The sequence below is a fragment of the Carcharhinus amblyrhynchos genome, chromosome 6 (assembly GCF_965287045.1).
Source record: "Carcharhinus amblyrhynchos chromosome 6, sCarAmb.v2.hapA, whole genome shotgun sequence".
Classification (NCBI taxonomy): domain Eukaryota; kingdom Metazoa; phylum Chordata; class Chondrichthyes; order Carcharhiniformes; family Carcharhinidae; genus Carcharhinus; species Carcharhinus amblyrhynchos.
This window is the reverse complement of record NC_137329.1, coordinates 109,662,031-109,683,649: the sequence shown is the minus strand read 5'-3', so window position 1 is coordinate 109,683,649 and position 21,619 is coordinate 109,662,031. Positions and strand designations below refer to the sequence as shown.

The 21,619-nt window shown below is 39.7% G+C and overlaps 1 protein-coding gene across 4 annotated transcripts in view; it reads right to left on the bottom strand.

Annotated features, from left to right (window-relative positions):
• lrriq1 (leucine-rich repeats and IQ motif containing 1) overlaps positions 1–21,484 on the bottom strand; it is a 154,467-nt gene extending 132,983 nt beyond the window's left edge. For 3 of the 4 annotated variants that reach the window (XM_080191179.1, XM_080191181.1, XM_080191180.1), the window contains exons 1-8: positions 21,384–21,484; positions 17,959–18,090; positions 16,273–16,378; positions 13,776–13,870; positions 7,856–7,979; positions 6,639–6,865; positions 2,670–2,744; positions 533–1,780 (exon numbers count right to left, since the gene is read on the bottom strand). In XM_080191179.1, coding sequence (XP_080047305.1) covers positions 533–1,780; positions 2,670–2,744; positions 6,639–6,865; positions 7,856–7,979; positions 13,776–13,870; positions 16,273–16,378; positions 17,959–18,084 — 2,001 coding nt within the window. In that variant the 5' untranslated portion in view covers positions 18,085–18,090; positions 21,384–21,484. Of the gene's footprint in view, positions 1–532; positions 1,781–2,669; positions 2,745–3,420; positions 3,481–6,638; positions 6,866–7,855; positions 7,980–13,775; positions 13,871–16,272; positions 16,379–17,958; positions 18,091–21,383 lie in introns of those variants that run through there. The other variant, XM_080191182.1, reaches the window with a different exon arrangement.
• Between the last annotated feature and the right edge of the window lie 135 nt (positions 21,485–21,619).

Genomic DNA, 21,619 nt, shown 5'->3' with positions numbered 1-21,619 from the left:
ATAAGCATTTTTCTTAATTCCCTTAAGATATTCCGACAGTCTGCTTTGATCAAGAGCAGCTGCAGGAAAATGGTGACATAACATATTGGATTGTAAAAGACTGCACGTTGAGGTTGGTACAGCCCACACCTTTGATTTCTCACTCCAGCCTCAAAGTTGCTCCCATGCAGAGGCGAAACATGCCTCCGTGAAGACGGAAGGTAACAAAGAGCAAATCAAAGGATCAGTCTCACAAATCTACTCGCAGATAGAGTCATAGAAGTTTACAGCATGGAAACAGGCCCTTTGGCCCAACTTGTCCATGCTGCCCATTTTTTTTTAAACCAGTAAGGTAGTCCCAAGTGCCCACATTTGGCCCATATCCCATCTTATCCATATAACTGATTATACTACAGCAAACTTGTAACCAGATGTCATCCTGGTAAAGGGATAATAATGTTTTCAAGAAATACATGATGGAAAAGAATGCCCCATTAAAACAACTCATTTATAATACTCCTAAGATTCACCAACAATCAAAAATAAAAAGTACCTGCTGAAGGGAAGTCCAAACTCCTGATTGCAATATTACTTCAGGACTCAGAAGAGGTAGTTGGTTGACAATATTACTCCTAAATCTGATTCGTTGGTTCACTTTCTTCGTCTTGTTTACTCTGCTAATTTTGGACCAAGGAGTACACATCTTCATCCAATTCAGTCTCTTGTGCTCAATATGATCAGGTAGAGTGGTTAAGTAACTCTTTTCAAAATTAAGATCCACAGGTTCAGTTATTTTGTGAACATCACTCAGATCCTCCTTATGTAAGTTACCATCACTACTATTTAATGTAGATATTCCGTCATCTAATGGGTGGCCAGGGTTCCTGTCAGTAGCTGCACACACCTTGTCTATTTGCAGTAAGCTACTGCTGTTTGCTATTGCAATACCTGATCCCTCGGCAAATGTATTCTTTGCTGCACTTTCCACTCCTACTTCAGCTGGAAGTTCCATTTCCAGTTTCGTACCAATAGTTATCAGAGCTGTACGTTGCCTGATGACTTTACTGTCATTGATTAAAGTGTTGTTTTCCTGTACATTACAAGGCAATCCTACAATTTTGTTCTGAAGAACACATATATTTTCTGAACCGTTATCATCTTGTTTAGCATCTTTATTTTTGTTTGAGTTTGAATTAACATTCCTTTCTTCACTTAGCTGTGGTTCACATTCCTTCTCAATTTTTGACTTTTGCCTTTGTTTTAAGGTCTCCTTTTTCTTTTCTTCTAATAACTTTCTTTCCTCTGCCTTTTTTCGCTCTGCTTCTTGTTGCATTTCTTCCTTTTTCTTTCTCTGTAGCTCTTTTCTTTTTATCTCTTCTTCCTCCAACTTTAGTTGCCTCTCCTTTTCTACTCTTTGCCGTTCCTGCTCCTTTTTCTTCTCATATTCAATCTGTCTTTGTTTCTGTTCTTCTCTTTGTAATCTTTTAATTTCATCCTGCTTTCTTCCCTCCTCCTCCTCTTCTCTATGCTTTTGTTCCAATTTTCTTTTAATTTTCTCTTCAAATTCTCTCTTTTCTTGCGCCAATCTTAACTGCAGTTCTTTTTTCCTCTTCCTTTCATCCCTTCTCTCTTCCAGTATTGGCGCATACTTTTTATGCACCAAATGTGCCCGAAATCTTGCCTGGATTGTTACTGCTGCTCTGTTTCGCAGCACTTTCACTCGTGCCCTCTCTTTATTCTGCTGTTCTTCAAACATTCTTCGCTCCTCGTCCATTTTGATCTGCATTGATTGTATTAAGGCCTAAAAATTTAAATCAAGAAAATATAGCTGTATACATGTTTTGCTCAATAATTAAAACAAAAATTACTGTTTTGAACCATCTTCAATGCAATATCAAGTTTTTTTTTGCATGGTAACTATTCAGTAACATACAAACTCAAATGTAATATAATCAACATAATGATTTGGAGAAAACAATATTTAGGGGTAAGTTTTTCACTCAGAGGGTGGTGAGTGAGTGGAATCGGCTGCCATCAGTGGTGGTGGAGGCAAACTCGCTGGGGTCTTTTAAAAGACTTCTGGATGAGTATATGGGGTTTTATGGGATTGGGGGTTACAGATAGGTGTTGATGTGATCGGCGCAACTCGTGGGCCGAAGGGCCTGTTTGTGCTGTAGTGTTCTATGTTCTATTATGTATTTTAATATGTTTACAATGCGATTAATCAATTCCCTCATTTAACTTTAATGATATTTTCCCTTGACATAGACGCCAGATATGTTTCCTCATTTGAAAGGACATTTTAGTTTCAGGTCAAGAGTCACAGAGATATTATGGTGAATGATACATAAACGCCTTGGACATTGAAAGTTCAATTATAATTTGCTAGCCATGGAGGATTTTATCTTGTGGCGGATGCAGAAGGGTAGAAGGGTATGGGTAGTAACTGATACAAGGAAGTAGATAAGGAAGATGTCAAGGGTCAAGATTCTGACAATAACTGTGGGTTAACGATCCTGAGTTTTGAGACATATTAAAATCACCTAGGATGATTTTTGAATTTTTAAAAATATGGTTAATGATAGTAAGTTAAGATTTCTGATTATGTTTGAATTGGGATTACATAACAAACACAAAATATATTATTTTTTCTCTGTCACTAACATAGGTCACAAAGATGAGGTCCTCACCTCGTGTTCCTTTAACTCTCGTTCCAAAGCATCCTGTTCTTGTCTAATTTCCTTTTCTAGTTTAGCCTGTTTTTTCTGAACAAAGCATACAAGATTATAATCTATTTAAACAAAGTTTAACAATTAACAATTAATGTTAACAATTAACATGAAGTATGTTCATTATTCATCTAGAAATGTTAAACAGAGAAAATCTTCATAAACACATTTATGCCATGACCAGAAGAATAGCTCAATCTCAATCTCAGAAAAACAGTGCCATGACCTCAGTAAAGTGCAGTCAAATTCTGGGGCAGTTTTACACTTTTGATTTGTACTCAGCAAGAAGGAAGTTGGAAAAGGTCAGACACATTTCAGATATGAGCCTTAACTATCACAGAAGAAATGTCTGGGATGGATTTAAGTTTGAATCCTCAAGATGAAAGGAATACATACAACCCCATTTCATCATTTAGTTATTTTCTCATTTGAACATAGTTTGTTACGAGTTTAACAATCCTAAAAACAAGAAAAAAAATTAGGTACAAGCATTTTCAGAAACACATAGTAGGGTTCTATAATAGGTGATACTGCATATGCCAATTTCACTGTCAGAACTAAAAGGCAATTGCAAAGTTCAATTGAACTGCAGTCAGGTAAAAACAAATCAATAAACCAGAATTAGCTTATTAATCATAACTTAATACTAATTAACTTCAAAATATAGGTGGGCTAAATAAATAGACAAGATTATTTTTAAAATTAAATTTACGGGATGGGTGCATAGCTGGCAAGGCCAATTACAGTCCATTTGGTGCGAGTGCAACCACAGTGCTCCTGGGAGGGGGTTCTGGGATTTTAACCCAGCGACAGTGAAGGGAAGGTGATACATTTCCAGGTCAAGCGACTTGAGAGAGAACTTGCAGGTTGTGGTGTTCCAATGCGTCTGCTGCCCTTGTTCTCCTGCTGGTAGAGATCGCAAGTTTGGAAGGTGCTGTCTAAAGAGCCTTGGCAAGTTCCTTCAGTGCATCTTGCTGCTGTTGGGTACCAGTAGTGAAGAGTGTTAATGTTTAAAGAGGATGAGATGCCAATCAGACAGGCTGCTTTATTCTAAATTATGTCATGTTTCATGAATGTTGTTGGAGCTGCACACATTAAGGCAAGCAAAGAGTACACTATTACACCCCTGACTTGTGCCTTGTATTTACAAGCTGTTCCAATTAAGCTTTGTGTCAGTGGTATGTTCAAGATATTGACAGTGAGGGTCTGATGCTGTTAATGCCAATGGGAGGAGATTGCACTTTTCTGTTGTAGGCAATCATTGGCTGCCACTTGTGAGGAATGCTCATTATTTGCCACTTACCAGCCCAAGTCTGAATGTTGTCAAGACATGGACTACTTCATTGTTTGAGGGGTTGCACATGGTACTGAATAGGCTCTGCTATGAAAGTAACACGATAAATTTGCAACTTCCACACTGCAGGTTAAGACACTTGGAAATTGCATCCGTTTAAACTCATAACTATTTTCAAATGGCCAGACAGTTTCATCTTTCATGCCTGTGTGATTTGTGTCCTACCTCCTTTCCCCAACCTGCGAAAGTGGCATCAGCTGGAACTGGGGATGGGGTTCTATATCCAGGTCCCATCCATGATTTTGACAGGTCTTCAAAAATCTGGCTCCATTTGTTACATCAGACCAGATTTCGTGCTCAGCGACAAAGCAATGGTGCTTGCTGCTATCCTCAAAAAAAAACACTGCCCAGAACGACCTAGATGTACCTGTGGCCTGGTTTTCCCTTTTCTGATGGCAATTTAATTCTGAAGTCAAGTCAAGGAGATCTTGGTGTGCAGCAGCAGGTAAGCAGTCAATCACGTCGATGTATTCACACACAGCTGAACGTGAAGTTAAAAGCATTGGAAACCTTCACTTTTAATTGACATTTTCAGATTGAAAACAAAATGATTATGACTGAACTAAAATAAAGACTTTAATATGTGGAATTCATTATTATGAAGGAATTTGACAACCCACAAATATAAAATTAGTCTCAGGGCCAATAAGCTGTTTTGTAGCAATGATGAAGTTAGCTCAAAACTGTTAAAAATCCTTAATCCTCAAGGTATAACTTTTTTGAGTGTTTTTTGGCGAGACCAATAGGATAAGAGTGGAAATTTTCAGCCATTCAATTGACCTCCCTCTGATTGCTGCATTTAGGAGAAGCATATTTAGAAGAAGCCTAAAATCACTGACAGCAACTTCTGGATTTCTGCATTGTTCTGCACATGGGAGGTCACTGTCAGTTTCAGTGGAGTAATGACAGTGATGACTGCTAAATTTATTGTCATTGCCGCTGCAAAATGCTGGTGATGTTCAATTCTGCTCTACCAACATCATCTAAACCCACACGGACCAAATCTTCAACATGCCTGGAGCGTACAGCTCAGCTTTTCACTGGTTAAATGTGGTGAGTTAACAGGTCAGTGAAATTAATAACCCTGAGAGTATGAGCATGTCTAGAAAAACTTACATCTCCCTGAGCTGACTGGCCTTAATGTAATAAAAAAGCTACTTTCCACTACGCATTAAACCGGCAAAATTTACTTGTGATCCTCAACTCCACTGTTAGCTGCTGGTAACATTTCTACCCTTGCTTAAAAGAATATTACTTCACACAGCCTGGCTCTCTACAAGTCCAGCTGCTATAAGAACATAAGAAATAGAAGCAGGAGTAAGCCATCTAGCCCCTCGAGCCTGCCCTGCCATTGAATAAGATCATGGCTGATCTGATTGTGGTTCAGTTCCACTTACCTGCCTGCTCCCCATAACCCTCAATTCCCTTATTGATCAGAAATCTATCTACCTGTGACTTAAACACATTTAATAAGGTAGCCTCCACTGCTTCAATGGGCAGGGAATTTCAAAGAGTCACTACCCTCTTAGAGAAGAAGTTCCTCCTCAACTCTGTTCTAAATTGACTCCCCCTTATTTTGAGGCTGTGCCCTCTAGTTCTGGTTTCCTTTCTAAGTGGAAATAATCTCTCTGCCTCTACCCTGTCTAGCCCCTTCATTATCTTATATGTCTCTATAACATCTCCCCTCAGCCTTCTAAACTCCAACGAGTACAGGCCCAATCTACTCAATCTCTCCTCATAGGCTAACCCCCTCATCTCCAGTATCAATCTGGTGAACCTTCTCTGCACTCCCTCCAAGGCAATATATCCTTTCGCAGATCAGGGGACCAAAATTGCACACAGTACTCTAGTTGCGGCCTCACCAGTACCTTGTACAATTGCAGCAAGACCTCCCTGCTTTTATACCCCATCCCCCTCGCAATAAAGGCCAACATTCCATTTGCCTTCTTGATCACCTGCTACACCTACAAACTGAGTTTTTGCTATTCATGCACAAGGACCTCAGGTCACAGTAGCATGTTGTAATTTTTCACCATTTAAATAATAGTCCATTTTACTATTATTCCTTCCAAAGTGGCTGTCCTATTCTGCCTTGTATATTCTTTGCACGTGCACTTCAGTAGCCAAAAACAGGTTAATGTTACAATTCAGTCACGGTAGTAATAGCTTGTGTAAGCAACTGTTCCAGACTTTGGAAGTATAACTGTTAGTCTTCGCTTTATAAGAGGTAATCATGAATCCAGTTTCTAAATTACAACTAAAAGCTAACAAGCTTTCACCAATTCTGCTTGTTGTCTCCCCTTTCTCAATTTCCTTTCTGTCCCCATTGTATCACCATTACATTTATTGTTTTAACTTTATTTCTATTAATCTTATATCATCCTTTTTTTCCTCTTAAAAAAAAGTACATGTTTAAAATAGTTCCTGACTCTTTATCCAGTGACTATTGTAATCCACCATTGCAGCCATGATTCACATTAGAAAAAATTGTTCTCAGAGACTGGAAGGTGGTTGCAAAAATTGTTTTTCCTCCCAACGTACTATTGTCACCCCATCAAACTCAGTCTAATTCTTACCTGTCTTTCCTCTGCCAGTTTCTCTAATTTTTCTTCAAATTGTTGCTGTCTACTCTTAGCCCTTTCCTCTTCCTCCATCGTTAGCTCTTTCTCTCGTTTTTGCTGTTCCATCAGCTCCGCCAACTTTGCTTTGTGCAGCTCTTTTTGCTCTATTTCCCACTGCTTCAATGATAGCTGACATCGCTCCTCCAACTCTCTGCAAGCACGGGTTATAGCTTCTTCATGGTCTAAATCAAAATAAATGAATACATATCAGAACGTGGGTTTTTAATCCTGCTCCATTATGCAAACACAGAAACCTAATTTGCAGCCAATTCACTTCTGAAAAATCATATTTTCACAACATAAATGAACAAATTCAGTTGAAGGCATTTAGTAAATTTGATCTCATTTACCTTTCAATGCAATACTTATTTCTCCATCTAAAATTAAAATAAATACATCACTAGAAATCAGTAATAGAAAATAAAAATGCTGGAAAGTCACAGCAGGCTTTCCCAATCCTTGAGAAAAGATGGGTCGTCATTTTAAGTGTAGATTCTCGTCAGACCGAGAAATTTGTGATTAACTTGAACTGAACAAACTAAAATTGAAGGAGGTTGAAAAAATAGGCACTTCACCTTCCCCACCCACCAGCGATATAGGAAGACCAGCAATGTGTGCGGCCAGAGCCAAGAAGTGACAGAGACACCAAAGAGCAGCAGGAAGAAAGAAAATTACCTTGAGCAAAGGGTTACTGTCCCAAAGATGTTTTCTCAAGACTATCGAGAGGCAACGTAGGGCAAAAGCTCCGAATTTCAAGAGAAAATTTAAGAGACATTTATACAACAATACAGGAAGATCTCTTAGCATGATCCATCAATCCCCGTGCCCTGACTTTGCACTCAAGTTTATTGTGGCCCTCAATTTCAAAGAAGACAGCTCCTTCCAGGGGTCTACTGCAGACCCTATGCACTCTCTCAAAGAGCTGACAACCGGGCATCATCTCTGACAGCATTCTAAATTTTTGTCCTGTCAGACCACAATACTCTAAAATTCTGATTGTAGGGATTATAGTAATCCCACAAACTGTAAAAATACTAGGAGATATTGGAATTAATTAGGAATATTTTGATCCATTTACAATGCTTCAAAAAGGTTTTAGATATTTTCAGGAGTAATAATTCATCACAATTTAAGTGCCACTTAGGTAACACATTTACAACATTATAGTTTACCTGAAATTGTCTCATCCCCAAGAGACAGATTGGCTATTTCCACTTGAAAACTGGGGTCTATGTTCTGTTGGGGTTCTATGTCAGTCTGTATTCTTTGTTCTTCCTCCTCTATTTGGGCTAGAATCTAAAGAAACCAAACCAAAGTGGTACTTTTTAAATCCAGTGGTTCTGATGTGCTAAGTAAAAGCACAATACTAATGTTCTGACGTCCAAACCATTTGAACAGATTTCTAGTATATTAATATTATTAAAAATGTTTTTTCTTGCAACATAATCCTACCTCAACTGACTTTGATGTCACCTCACTAGTAACACGTTTCATTTATTATTTTTAGTTCTGTATTCCCCATTGCACTTTTAGCCCACAAACTCCTTGTCAAAAGTGTACAATATGGCTGGAATATCTTGATGAGCCAAGACAATCCCTGGCATCTTTTCTTCAGAACCAGCCATCTTGTTATACCCATCTTCCCTGCCCTCTCTCCACTTTCATCAGTGCCAAGGCTCATGGATCTTTTTAACACCAGGATTAAGTCCAACTATTCAAATGCTTCTACGGCTCCTGCTTGTCCACTACACATACACTACATACTACTGCAGCATCTCACATACAACATGCCTTCCTACATTATGACAACAGACCACTGCATATGACGAATGGGTCACAATGTCAACAGAACACAGTATAAGTTTTATCGTCTCCATCCAACGACATTAACATAACCATATTGATTAAATAAACTTAAAATTACATCTTAAAAAATCTATCATGTTATTAGATAAAATGCTGGGATTGAATGGGTTATAATATTCATCAAATGAGCAGCTCAAACCAAATCAATTAAAAATATGCCAACCTATATAAGCACAATATTTAATGGGGCCAAAATGTGAATCATTTGCAAAAACAAGAGCCAGATCTGGTCCAAGTTGACTCCAGTTGAACGCAGTTATGTAAATATCAAATTTTAGAAGTCAAAGCAGTACTTGCACAGCTTAAGTAGTTTGTTGTTCTGTAATTCTCCACTGGAGTTTGTTATTTAAAACATTGTACTCAGTCACCAAGTTTCCCCACCTTTGCCTTTGAAAGAAGGATATGCTGGGAGATGAGATCAGCCATAATCATACTGAACGGCAGAGCTGGCTTAAGGGGCTAAATTGCCTACTCCTGCTCCTAGTTCTTATGTTTTAATGCCAACCTACAGATTTCTTCATTGTTAACAGCACTCTGCGGTCAACAAAATAAAGAGCCAGAATAGAGTACCACTTTCCTGCATAGTTTTTCATTCAGCAGCCTAGCCACAAACCAGCAAAACTGATCCAGTTAAAGCAGGGGAGCTTAAACGTCAGTTAAGATTAGAATTCAGACTGAAGAATCTCTGGCTTGGAGCCACACTTGAATGAAAAATATTTGTGACATTTGTTTTCATGTAGAAGTGTGCGTAGGCGGCACGGTAGCACAGTGGTTAGCACTGCTTTTCACAGCTCCAGGGTCCTGGGTTCGATTCCCGACCCGGGTCACTGTCTGTGTGGAGTTTGCATGTTCTCCTTGTGTCTGCGTGGGTTTCCTCTGGGTACTCCAGCTTCCTCCCACAGTCCAAAGATGTGCAGGTTAGGTTGATTGGCCATGCTAAGAAATTGCCCCTTAGTGTTCAGGGATGGGTAGGTTAGAGGGATTAGTGGGTATAATATGTAGGGGTATGGGGGTAGAGTCTGGGTGGGATTGTGTTTGGTCCAGGCTTAATGGGCTGAAGGGCCTCTTTCTGCACTGTAGCATTCTATGATTCTAAACTACAAAACATAAAAAGAAACTTCACAACTGAAACAAATTCTATTAATTAATAGGGGTAAATATTTAAATGGATATTAGTCTAAGTAGTGGGTCACTATATTCCATCTGAAGGTGTGTGAGAAAAGCCCGAGAACTCAGGAGGGAATTCAGTGGGCAAAATAGACCTCATTATGGCTCAGCTTTTTCTCATGCATCACGAGTGTCGTACAATGTAATTTCCAAGTCAATTTCTTTTACTACTGACCGATTGTATGTTGCTTGTTGAAACGAGAGGCAGTGATAGTTGTGAGTGTACTTAGTTCGTTCATTGGTATTGGTATTGGTGCAGATTTCAAGGTGCCCAGGTACTGTCAGAAATTTCAGACAATACAAGACTCACAAAGCAGTTTAAAGACATAACCCTTATTTTGACCAGCGGCCACTAGGAGAAACCATCAAAGACAGGTAGACCCCTTCAGGCATTGAGCAGCCAGCCATCTCCAATAAGTTCTGACGTATACAGTTCAAGATAGATCAGTTACACACTTTTTTATCAGATACATCTACCTTTCATTCGTTTTGAATCAACCATCTTCAATATACATAAATCAACAATAAAAACTGTCACAAGTATCTAAATGGATACAAAATTGGCTTCTTGACAGGAGCCAGAGGGTGGTTGTAGAGGGTTGTTTCTCAAACTGGAGGCCTGTGACCAGCGGTGTGCCTCAGGGATCAGTGCAGGACCCACTGTTATTTGTTATTTATATTAATGATTTGGATGAAAATATAGGAGATATGGTTAGTAAGTTTGCAGATGATTGGTGGCATAGTGGACAGTGAAGAAAGTTATCTCCGATTGCACCAAGAGCTTCATCAAATGGGCCAGTGGGCTGATGAAAGGCAGATGGAGTTTAATTTAGACAAATGGGAGGTAATGCATTTTGGTAGACTGAACCAGGGCAGGACTTATTCAGTTAATGGTAGGGCGTTGGGGAGAGTTATAGAACAAAGAGATCGAGGAGTATTTGTTCATAGCTCTTTGAAAGTGAAGTCACAGGTGGATACAGTGGTGAAGAAGACATTCAGCATGCTTGGTTTCATTGGTCGGAACACTGAATACAGGAATTGGGATGTCTTGTTGAAGTTGTACAAGACATTGGTAAGGCCACATTTGGAATACGTGTGCAATTCTGGTCATCCCATTATAGAAAGGATGTTATTAAACTAGAAGTACAGAAAAGATTTACTAGGATGCTACCAGGACTTGAGTTATAAGGAGAGGCTGAATAGACTGGGACTTTTTTTTCTGGAGCATAGGGGGCTGAGGGGTGACCTTATAGAGGACTACAGAATAATGAGGGGCATAGACAAGGTAGATGGTCAATATCTTTTCCCAAAGGTAGAGGAGTCTAAAACTAGGGGACATAGGTTTAAGGTGAGAGGGGAGAGATGTGTCCAGAGGAGCAATTTTTTCACACAGAGGGTGATGACTATCTGGAACAAGCTGCCAGAGGTAGTAGTAGAGGCAGGTACAACTTTATCTTTTAAAAAGCATTTAGATAGTTACATGGGTATGATGGGTATAGAAGGCTATGGGCCAAATGTGGGCAACTGAAATTAGCTTAGGGGTTTTTATGAAAAAGTAAGGATGGCATGGACAGGTTGAGCCAAAGGGCCTGTTTCCATGCTGTAAACCTCTACGACTCTATAACTGGACCAATGGGCTGACGAATGGCAGATGGGGGTTAATTTAGATAAATGCCAGGTGATGCATTTTGGTAGATTGAACCAGGGTAGGGCTTACTCAGTTAACGGTCAAGTATTGGGGAGAGTTACAGAACAAAGAGATCTAGGGGTACATGTTCATAGCTCCTTGAAAGTGGAGTCACAGGTGGACAGAGTGGTGGAGAAGGCATTCAGCATGCTTGGTTTCATCAGTCAGAACACCGAATACACAAGTTGTGACGTCTTGTTGAAGTTGTATAAGACATTGGTAAGACTACACTTGGAGTACTGTGTACAGTTCTGGTCACCCCATTATAGAAAGGATATTATAAAACTAGAAAGAGTGCAGAAAAGATTTACTAGGATGCTACCCAGACTTGATGGTTTGAGTTATAGGCAGAGGCTGGATAGACTGGGATTTCTTTCTCTGGAGTGTAGGAGGCTGAGGGGTGATCTTATAGAAGTCTATAAAATAATGAGGGGCACAGATCAGCTTGATTGTCAATATCTTCTCCCAAAGGTAGGGGAGTCTAAAACTAGAGAGCATAGGTTTAAGGTGAGAGGGGAGAGATACAAAAGTGTCCAGAGATGCAATTTTTTCACCCAGAGGGTGGTGAATGTCTGGAACAAGCTGCCAGTAGTAGTAGTAGAGGTGTGTACAATTTTGTCTTTTAAAAAGTGTTTAGAATTACATAGAGTAAAATGGATATAGAAGGATATGGGCCAAATGCGGGCAATTGGAATTAGTTTACAGGTTTAAAAAAAAAGGCAGCATGGACAAGCTGGGCCAAAGGGCCTGTTTCCATGGTGTAAACCTCTATGACTCTATGATTCTATATACTCCAGACAATTGTATCTTACCTTTTGGCATAATAATATTTCATTTGTCCATAAAATCTGGATGTATCTTCCCATTTTGGCTAATACAACTGTTGCCTAGTAATCTCAGATGCTAGCCATAAAGTTCAAAGTGAATGTCCCCATAAGTTCCCCTATAGGGCACTGCCAAGCCAGATTAATATATGATTCCATGTCTGAGCATGCACCACATTATCTGGACAGGAAGTAAACCCTATTCATTAAGTTTGATTAAGTGTTCTAAATGTTTTTGCTATTAGAAACTCTGCTGATAAAAGCTTGCATATTTCCCAGGTTTCAGTATTTCCTTAGAATATGGCTTTGCCTTGATGCCCTCTACCAAGATATTTTGCAGCAATCTGCCTTTGGCTAAAGTGAACAATGATTCTTAAAAATGCATGAATGCATTCAAAATATTAACGTGTTTTTAAATCATAATCACTTGTTTAAATCTCGTGTGTAAACTGCTTTCTTGCTAGCTTATAAGTGTGCTTTACATTCAGTTAACTCAATGCTGATAGCTCTGTCAGTGTCTTAATGTCTAATGGTTTAAAAATCTTTACTAATCTAATTGTATTTCTTCCCCTTGCAATTGGCTTTAAACAGCATTAGTTTTTAGTTTTCTTAAAATACTGATGATACAAAACACTCATGAAGCAAATATTGAATAATAAACACTAGGCAAAAAGCAATTTCAAATTCAGTAATTCAAATATGAAGCTGTATCAGGTGACGTGTAATTCCTGACTTTGCAATATAAAATGCAGAACCTATTAACCCCAGCAGAGACAAGAATTCCCCAGGACAGCATTAACTGCCCAAAGTTAGGGCAAAAGTACGCCATTCAACCCCTCAAGTCTGAATTCCACATTCCCATCTACCTCCATTAACCTTTGATTCCCTTACCAATCCACCTCTGTCTTAAAAATAGTCAATGATCCCATCTCCACCACCTCCTAAGACAGAGTGTTCCAAAGTCATCTAATCATCAGAAAGAAAATTTCTCCACACTTCTGTCCTAAAAGGGCAACCCTTCACTCAAAAGAGGAAACACACGTCCAATTTCTCATGACTGATCTTATATACTTTGATCAAATCGCCCCTTACACTTCTAAACTCCAGTGGAAACAAGCCCAATCTGTCCAATCTTTCCTCGTAATACAACCCGCTCCTTCCAACCCGCTCATACACAATCGGTCGGAATATCAGGTGGGATGTCTAACAAGCAGCTGTTCTGCTGCCATTCAGTTTAAATCTCCAAAGATGAAAGTTCCACCCAGTATCTCAGAGCTAAATTGCTTAAATTAATGATAATTTGTCTTGTATTTTACATCATCAACAGTAAATTTTATAAATACAAATGCAGCTTCCTTTTCAACTTTCACTGAATATCTTTACTTCCTAGTCTATTTAATCCTCACTCTTGGTGCTGAAGAATATTGATTGATACTCAAGTTTAAATCAAATCAATGACTCAGTAACACAGTGATCATACTCCTGCTAACACAAAAGTAACTTCATATTTGGAGGTTTTCCTCAACGTGCAAGCAAAATTGCAATTACCTTCTCCTTCAGTTTTAAATGATCCTCACCAAACTCAGCGGCCAATTCTATCAACATTTCTGATCCAGGATAATCATGAGCAGGATAAACATCATCTGCGAAAATAGAAATATACCTTTAATAATAAATAAATTACTGCATTGAAATTCATTATTTTAAACAATATGGGAATGACCTATGTAAAATTCATGTTTTGAGGTTTAAAATTGTAAGTTCAAGAAGAATATGCAGGGACAGTGTATGGAATATTGGGAGGAATTTAATGCCCTACCCTGTGGGGGGGTTTCGTGGCAGGACAGCATTAAATCAGGCTGGAGGGTGACAGAGGCGGACTTTGTTGCTTTCCCACCACTGCCTCAATTATGTCCTGGCAGTCAAATGAAAATGTCTTGGTTGCAGTCTTGTAACATTTATAGACTGGTATTTCAGTCAAAGCTTAACAGGTCAAAGTAGATATTAGCTTTAATCTCATTTAAACACGTTTTTATATCTTGTACACTTGGGGAGGCAGTGGTGCAGTTTCACTGGACTAATAATCCAGAGAACCAGAATAGGATCTGAGGACCCAGATTCAAATCCCACCAAGGCAGATGGTGAAACCTGAATTCAATAACAATCTGGATTAAAAGTCTAATGATGACCATGAAGCCATTGTTGGTTGTCATAAAAACCCATTTGGTTCACCAAATCTGCTGCCCTTACTTGGTCCGGCTTATATGTGACTCCAGATTCACAACAACGTGATTGACTTTCAAGTGCCTCTGAAATGGAGGGCATTTAGGGATGGGCAAAAAATGCTGGTCCAGCCAGCAACACTCAAATCCCATAGAATCACAAAATAACCATAGAATCTTACAGTGCAGAAAGAGGCCATTTGGCCCATTGAGCCTGCACTGACCACAATCCCACCCAGGCCCTTATCCCCATGAACCCATGCATTTCTCCTAACTAGTTCCCCTGACATTACGGAGCAATTTAGCATAGGCAATCCACCTAATTTGCACATCTTTGGACTGAGAGAGGAAACTGGAGCACCCAGAAGAAACCTACTCAGACAGGGGAAGAACGTGCAAACTCCAACTGACAGCAATCCAAGCCAGGAATCGAATCCAGGTCGCTGGTGCTATGAGGCAACAGTGCTAACCACTGTGCCGCCCCATAAAATTACCTTGTTTTAAATATCTTAAAAGTGACTGAAAGTTCCCATGTATACTGATACTAGTTAAGCAGAGGTGCTTTTGTTGGCTCAAGCACACTTGCAGGATGGAAGATGATTGTATACTTTACTTAGAGATAGCCGTAGGCAGACAACCAGTCAGGTGTCCAGAGCTCTACTTGAAGAATGCTTGCATGTGTGACATGAAAGCCCAAAAACTTTGATTTTCATAGCTGACGACAATAGAAAATGGTGACAGCACCTGTAGGCTGATGTGTTCCACCATGACCATCAGTGGATACAGCAACTTGGCGACAAGCGCCAATACCAAAACATCACCCACAATGACACCTGGTCACCACTTCATGTATAGCATTTCAAATGTAGAACCTTCCTTCTCACAGACTGGTCTCTTTAGCCATCAGCAGAGTACATCTTATCAAGTTATCCCATCTCCATATGATTTCTGCATGTCTGTCATTTTATCCAGATGGAAGGATGCTTACAATCGATTTGGCCAATGATAGCAGATAGAGAAAATAGTTATTTATGATTCTATTGTAGTTGGACTTTAATACAGGAAACATCAATAAATTAAAGACAAGTTTCTGGCCTATTTCTGGCAGCTGAAGGCTAGAACCAGTTGAATTTTGGATATTCAGAAGCTTATAATCCTTATACACTAGAATTTTGAACCACTGCCGATGAACAGATAGGAATCTAGCCTTGTGATCCCAACTTTGTAGTTGCTGGAGGATGACACTATACAAACAAAATAAAAAGATTAAACTATAAGATCTGAAAACTACTAAATTAACTTCTAAGTAATTCTCACACAGCCTTGACAAAAACTTGGTAATTAAACCTGGATCTTACGGAGAGAAAACAGTCTTACAATGTTCTTCTTATCCTGTCCACAAGAGCTTTTGGATTATATTAAAATCCAACTGTAATCAATGGTGTGCAATAAAACAGAAACTTACCACACCTTTATAAATTGAACAGTAGAATTACATTATGTTGTAGAACATTTCTTCCGTATTCATAAAACATTAGAATATAAAAGCAGTGGAATGTCATATTTTAAAATTAAAATGTACTGTTCCTTCCTCTAATTAACGAGTACAATTTGATACATCATAAATCAGATTGATGGTGGAATGTCTTTAACCTCTCTTTTTATTCAGCAAATGGCCATTTGTCAAATCACCGCAGCAGTAATTTCACTTTTCTTGAAAAAAAATTATTTTTGTTAAGAACTTTGGCAATAAACACATTTATGTCCTTTTCAAACCACTAAGACCTAAGAGGGAATTCAGCAGCTTTGCAAAATTCACTTACACTCAGGTTGCTCTAAATCCTGGAGAATCAGTTTTTCCACAATTTCACCTCTTTCCTTCATTTGTTCCAAGAAGTGAAGGACAGAGTTGGGTAATTCATCCGAGTCCTAAAACGGGAATGAATTTACTTAAATTATTTACACCCCTGGAAGATTTAGAAGGCCAGCAGAATAACCAATGGCAGCAGTACCCTCCAATATACAACAGTATATTTCTGAAAACAGTTTGAAAACAATGTTGATGTGTGTTATCAAACACAGCCATAAAAAATAGCAGATGGAAAGTAACAGGGCATTTCTGTTCTCTACAAATCAACAGCAATTAACTTCACCAATTTTTTGATTTAAGATTAAACAGGCTTTAACTCTTCAACCTTTATAAATCGAGTTTTTTTTTTCACCTTGAGTTCCCACACACACTGCCAGATTAAAAATGTAGTCAACTAACCTGTTGCCAGGCTAATTTATTGCAATTTGAACCAATTGCTAGGAAATGCAGCATGTACACGGTCTCCTTTCAGTCACCGTGCAAGTGAAATTTAGGGGACGGCACAGTGGCACAGTAGTCAGCACTGCTGCCACACAGAGCCAGGGATCCATGTTCAATCCTGGCCTTGATCACTGTCTGTGGAGTTTGCACTTTCTTCCCATGTCTGTGTGGGTTTCCTCTGGGTGCTCCAGTTTCCTCCCACAGTCCAAAGATGTGCATATTAGATTGATTGGCAGTGTTAAATTGACCCTGTCATGGGTAAATGGTGATAGAGCCTGGTCATGATTGTGGTCAGTACAGTCTTGATGGGCCGAATGGCCCACATCTATACTGTAGGGATTCTATGATTCTCTGAACATATTAAATTACAAGAAGGAATCTGTTTTCTTACTCTGAGGGGCTGCACAGCACTGAGTGGTATCCTTCCTAAAGGTGTTTTCTCTAACCACTCAATTATACTCAATCAGCTGAACTTCTTTTTGAGGACAGAAGTAATTCAATCTTTGCTTAATCACTCACTTCCAAATTTTATTTAATAGGAGCGAATTTGACCTTGGACAATGGTTTCAAAATGCAAGCTGTCGGCTCAACAACCTGTTAAATAACTCCCACAATTTTCATTACAATTGAGATTAATGAACTCAAAATTACTCCCAACTGTTTATGACATTTTAAAATGCAATTTCAGTTATTCTTGCAGAGAACTGCCTCATTAAAATTCCATTTGTAAATCTGTCACAGATCCACAGAAGGTGAAATTAACATTGCTTTGAACTAAAATAACTGCAAACAAATGTATTGTGTGAACAATATTGTGTTTCCGATTGAAAATATTCAGTTGTTAGCACTTTTTATTGGTTTGTGTAAAAACTACAAAACCAACATTTATCCTATACACAAATATTTTAGTAACACCTTTAGCACAACTTTATTTGCTTCATTTACATATGGCACGCAAAAAAATACAAAACCATCATCACCTGTTTGAAAGCATTGTACTTAGGCATTTTGCAGGGCTTAATAATACATACATTGTATAAATAGATACAAACACTGAATGTTATATTCATTGTATCATTAAAGTTATTTGCAAAGACAAAGGAAGGAGAGTATAGATTACAAAATAGGTTAAAGGTTTTCAATATTCAATTATTTCAAATACATCTAAATACATCTTTTGTAACAAATTTAAGCTCACATAATCTAGATCAAGAGGAATTTCTTCATCAGATTGTTCCTCAAGTTCGTCCAATTCTGACGGGGAAATGCTGATTTCTCTTAATTCAGCCTCAATTGCTTCTTCAATCAGTTTGTCTTCGTCCATTATTTCCTTTCAAAGTAATATATTGCAGTAGTTACGCTTTAACTGTTCATTAGTAATAAATTTAAACATGCAGTCCTAGCAAACTAAAAGATCATCTTGGGGGGAATGGTGGTGATAAGGATATTGAATTCGATTATCAGCCATGATCAAAATGAATGACGGAGCAGACTTGAAGGGCCGAATGGTCTACTCCTGATTCTAGTTTCTATGGTGTAACATCACCACCCAGAAAATCACAAGGAACCATAAGAGCACTTTATGGCAGGACAGGGATAAGGTGGGCATTCAGAACCAAGTGGTAAGGGGGAAGAAGAAAAAGGTGTAATAAGGAAGTTTGACAATAGTTTGACAGTGGTGGTAGGATGCGGTTGTGTGGGACACTGGATATTGCAAGATTGTTTTGTAACATTTTATGAGATCTCCCAAATACTCAGTTCTGTGTTGTTTGAACAGTGTTTCCTTTTTGTTTGTGTGCACAGGCATTCCATTCTATCTTTTTAGTTTACATTGCACCGAATGTGGCAAAATCACATTTACCCCCTATTTCTATGAAAAGGTGACTGTAGGTCATCTTCACGAACTCCTACTGCAGTCATGAACTGCAATGGTAATGATTTTAGGTGGAGAATGTTGAATCAAAAATGAGCAACAAAGAACTTATTTCCCTAACCCTTGGTCTCTAATTCCACTTTTCTCTGGCTTAAATTTTGGTGTCAAAAAGCTGGCGCTTTTTTCCTCTCAGTCACCACTGGTTAGTTTACATTTTCTATCAAAGACACAGCTTATTCTGATTAAACATAAAGCAAAATACTGAAAATGCTGCAAATTTGAAAAGAAAATAGGCAATGTTGGAAACCCTCAACAGATGAGGTAACATCTGATGAAAGGTCACTGAACAATAACTATTTGCATTTAGATAGCTCCTTAATGTAATAAAACAGCTCAAGACACTTCACAGGAATGCCATAAAAGACACAGAGCCACACAATAGCCACATAAACGCCACACAGCTTCACAGTCTGTGTGGAGTTTGCACATTCTGCCCATGTCTGCATGTGTTTCCTCCAGGTGCTCCGGTTTCCTCCCACAGTCCAAAGACATGCAGGTGAGGTTGACTGGCCATGCTAAATTGACTCGAGTGTTGGGGAATTACCAGAATAAATATTTGGGATTACGGCAATAGGGCCTGGGTGGGATTGTGGTCAGTGCAGACTCGATGGGCTGAATGGTCTCCTTCTGTACTGTAAGGATTCTTCTTCTATAAGGGGACATTCAAGCAATTGATCGAAAGTTTGGCCAAACACACAAGTTTTGTGGAAGGTCTTCAAGGAGTAAAGCAAGGTAGAGAGGCAGGGATGTTTGGGGTGGGAATTCCAGAGTGATGGTGCAACTTAGGACAGATAGAGTTTTGGATGACCTCAAGTTTGCGGAGGGTAGAATGTGAGATGCTGGCCAGGAGTGTGTTAGAATTGTCATGTCTGGAGGTAACAATGGCGTGGATGACGATTTCAATGGTAGAGATGGCAATTGGTCAAGTTACAGAGATGAAACTAGGCAGATCTAAGTGATGGCAGATGTGACACTGAGGCAAACAGTCTGGTTTATGCTCAGACAGTTACCTGAGGAACGGATGAAACTGGTGGTAAGGGGAGTTTGTGGCAGGGAAATGTTACTGTCCCTTCTTCCTCTCTCCACAGATGCTCTCTGGCCTTCTGCCTTATTCCAGATTTCTTGAATCTGATCAGTCCCTTTTGGCCAGAGAAACTTTCAAAATTCAAGTATGGCTTTCTCTCTTTTTTCCCTTGTTGGTGGAGCGTATTCTCTTTCAGTTTTGAAAACATGAAGAGCTCTTTTTAACCTGTACAAAAGTTTTGAAAATTGGCTCTGGATTTTCTTCAGCAAATTTTGAAAATCAACTAGCCTGGAGGCTGAGAAGAAACTTTTGAGATAAATGTATTTAACTCATTCAATAAAACTCAACATAAAATAGTGTGTACGCAATTACATCAAAGAAGAGTTCCCATGATAGCTGGAAGTGTGAAAACGGACATGGGATGGGTTCTAAATTTCAGTTAAGGTGATGGGCACATTATATCTGAAATTCTCTGCTCTCACATACCCCGCTACCTTTGCCAGCAGAAACTGAGAATTTGGTGCTCAACCAAATTTCCATTCACATCAGCAAACCAGAGAATCCCAGCTACAGGCAAGGTTGGTGAATTCTAGCTTAGCACAGGAAAGCAGATAAGCACATGAGCTGCAGGAAGATTGGTGCTGGAAGTGGGTGATTAAAAACTCATCAACAGATTGCTTTTTGCAAAAGACAAAGGACGCAATCTTACCGGCTGTTCTCACCACACTCCTGCTGCAGTGAAGAAAGAGAATTTGGCAACCAGCCAAATCTCCGTTCACTGCGGTGGGATGGGAAAATCCCACTGGTACAAATGGTGGTAACATTTAAACCTAAGGAAAGAATGATCTGACAGAATGGCAAAACTAGCTGGATGGCTGACATGTTTGGATCTAATCAGGAGACTTAAGGTTTCTGAAGTATGCAGAACTGAACAATAATTCAAAAGAAAATGCTAGAAATACTCAGCAGTTCTAGAATATTCTGTGAAGAGACAGAAATGACACGGAGATGCCGGTGTGGACTGGGGTAAACACGCTGTTACGAAAGCTAGTGGCATTGACTACCAAACAAACCTGCTGGACTTTAAACTGGTGTTGTGAGACTTCTTACTAAGAGACAGAAGAACAGGGTTTGAAATCTGTACGATTTTCCTTCAGAGCCTCTTCGGGCATTTTCTGCTTTCATTTCACATTTCCAGTAGCCACAGGACCTTGCTTTCATTTAAGAATTTGATGGCCCTGAGCCGGGCTGTTTGGGTGAGAATGTGGCCGGGTTGTTTGGGTGGGAGTGCGGCCGGGTTATTGAGCAGGAATTAAAACGGTTGTGAAGAATTGAGCAGTGGCAGTAAGAGACCGTGTGCGGCAGATTTAACTCCCAGTTTATTCGGGTCATGGTCCCTGAGATTATTTATGGATATTGGTGTTGGTTGGGGGGGGGGGGGGTGCAGGCAGACCTGACACTATGTCCTCCCCAAAAAAATACCTGGGACAAACTGCAGATGCAGCCGGGGAAGGGGAGTGAATAGTAAATAATCAGTGCAGACTGGGCACCAACATGTTCACACATCAATGCAAAGCGGCTGAAATTAAACCCACCCTCCAAAATTGAAGGTAGGGAATTGAGCACCACCCCCACTCCCACTGTCCGCAGCATACCCCCAACTTGCCTCTCACACCCGCCTGTTGCCGCTGCCACCGCCCCCGGCTTCACCCTGGGCCGCTCTCACCACAAAGCCGTCACCATGGCAGCCCTGCTCGCCCCCTTGTCCCGTGCGCGCGCGGCCGCGACAACGTGCATGCTCCCTCCGCCCCGTGCGCGCCTCCTGCCTGCAACGTGCGCGCTTCCTTCACCCGCCCCCGCCGTGCGCGACTCCTGCCTGCAACGCGCGCGCCTCCCGCTTTC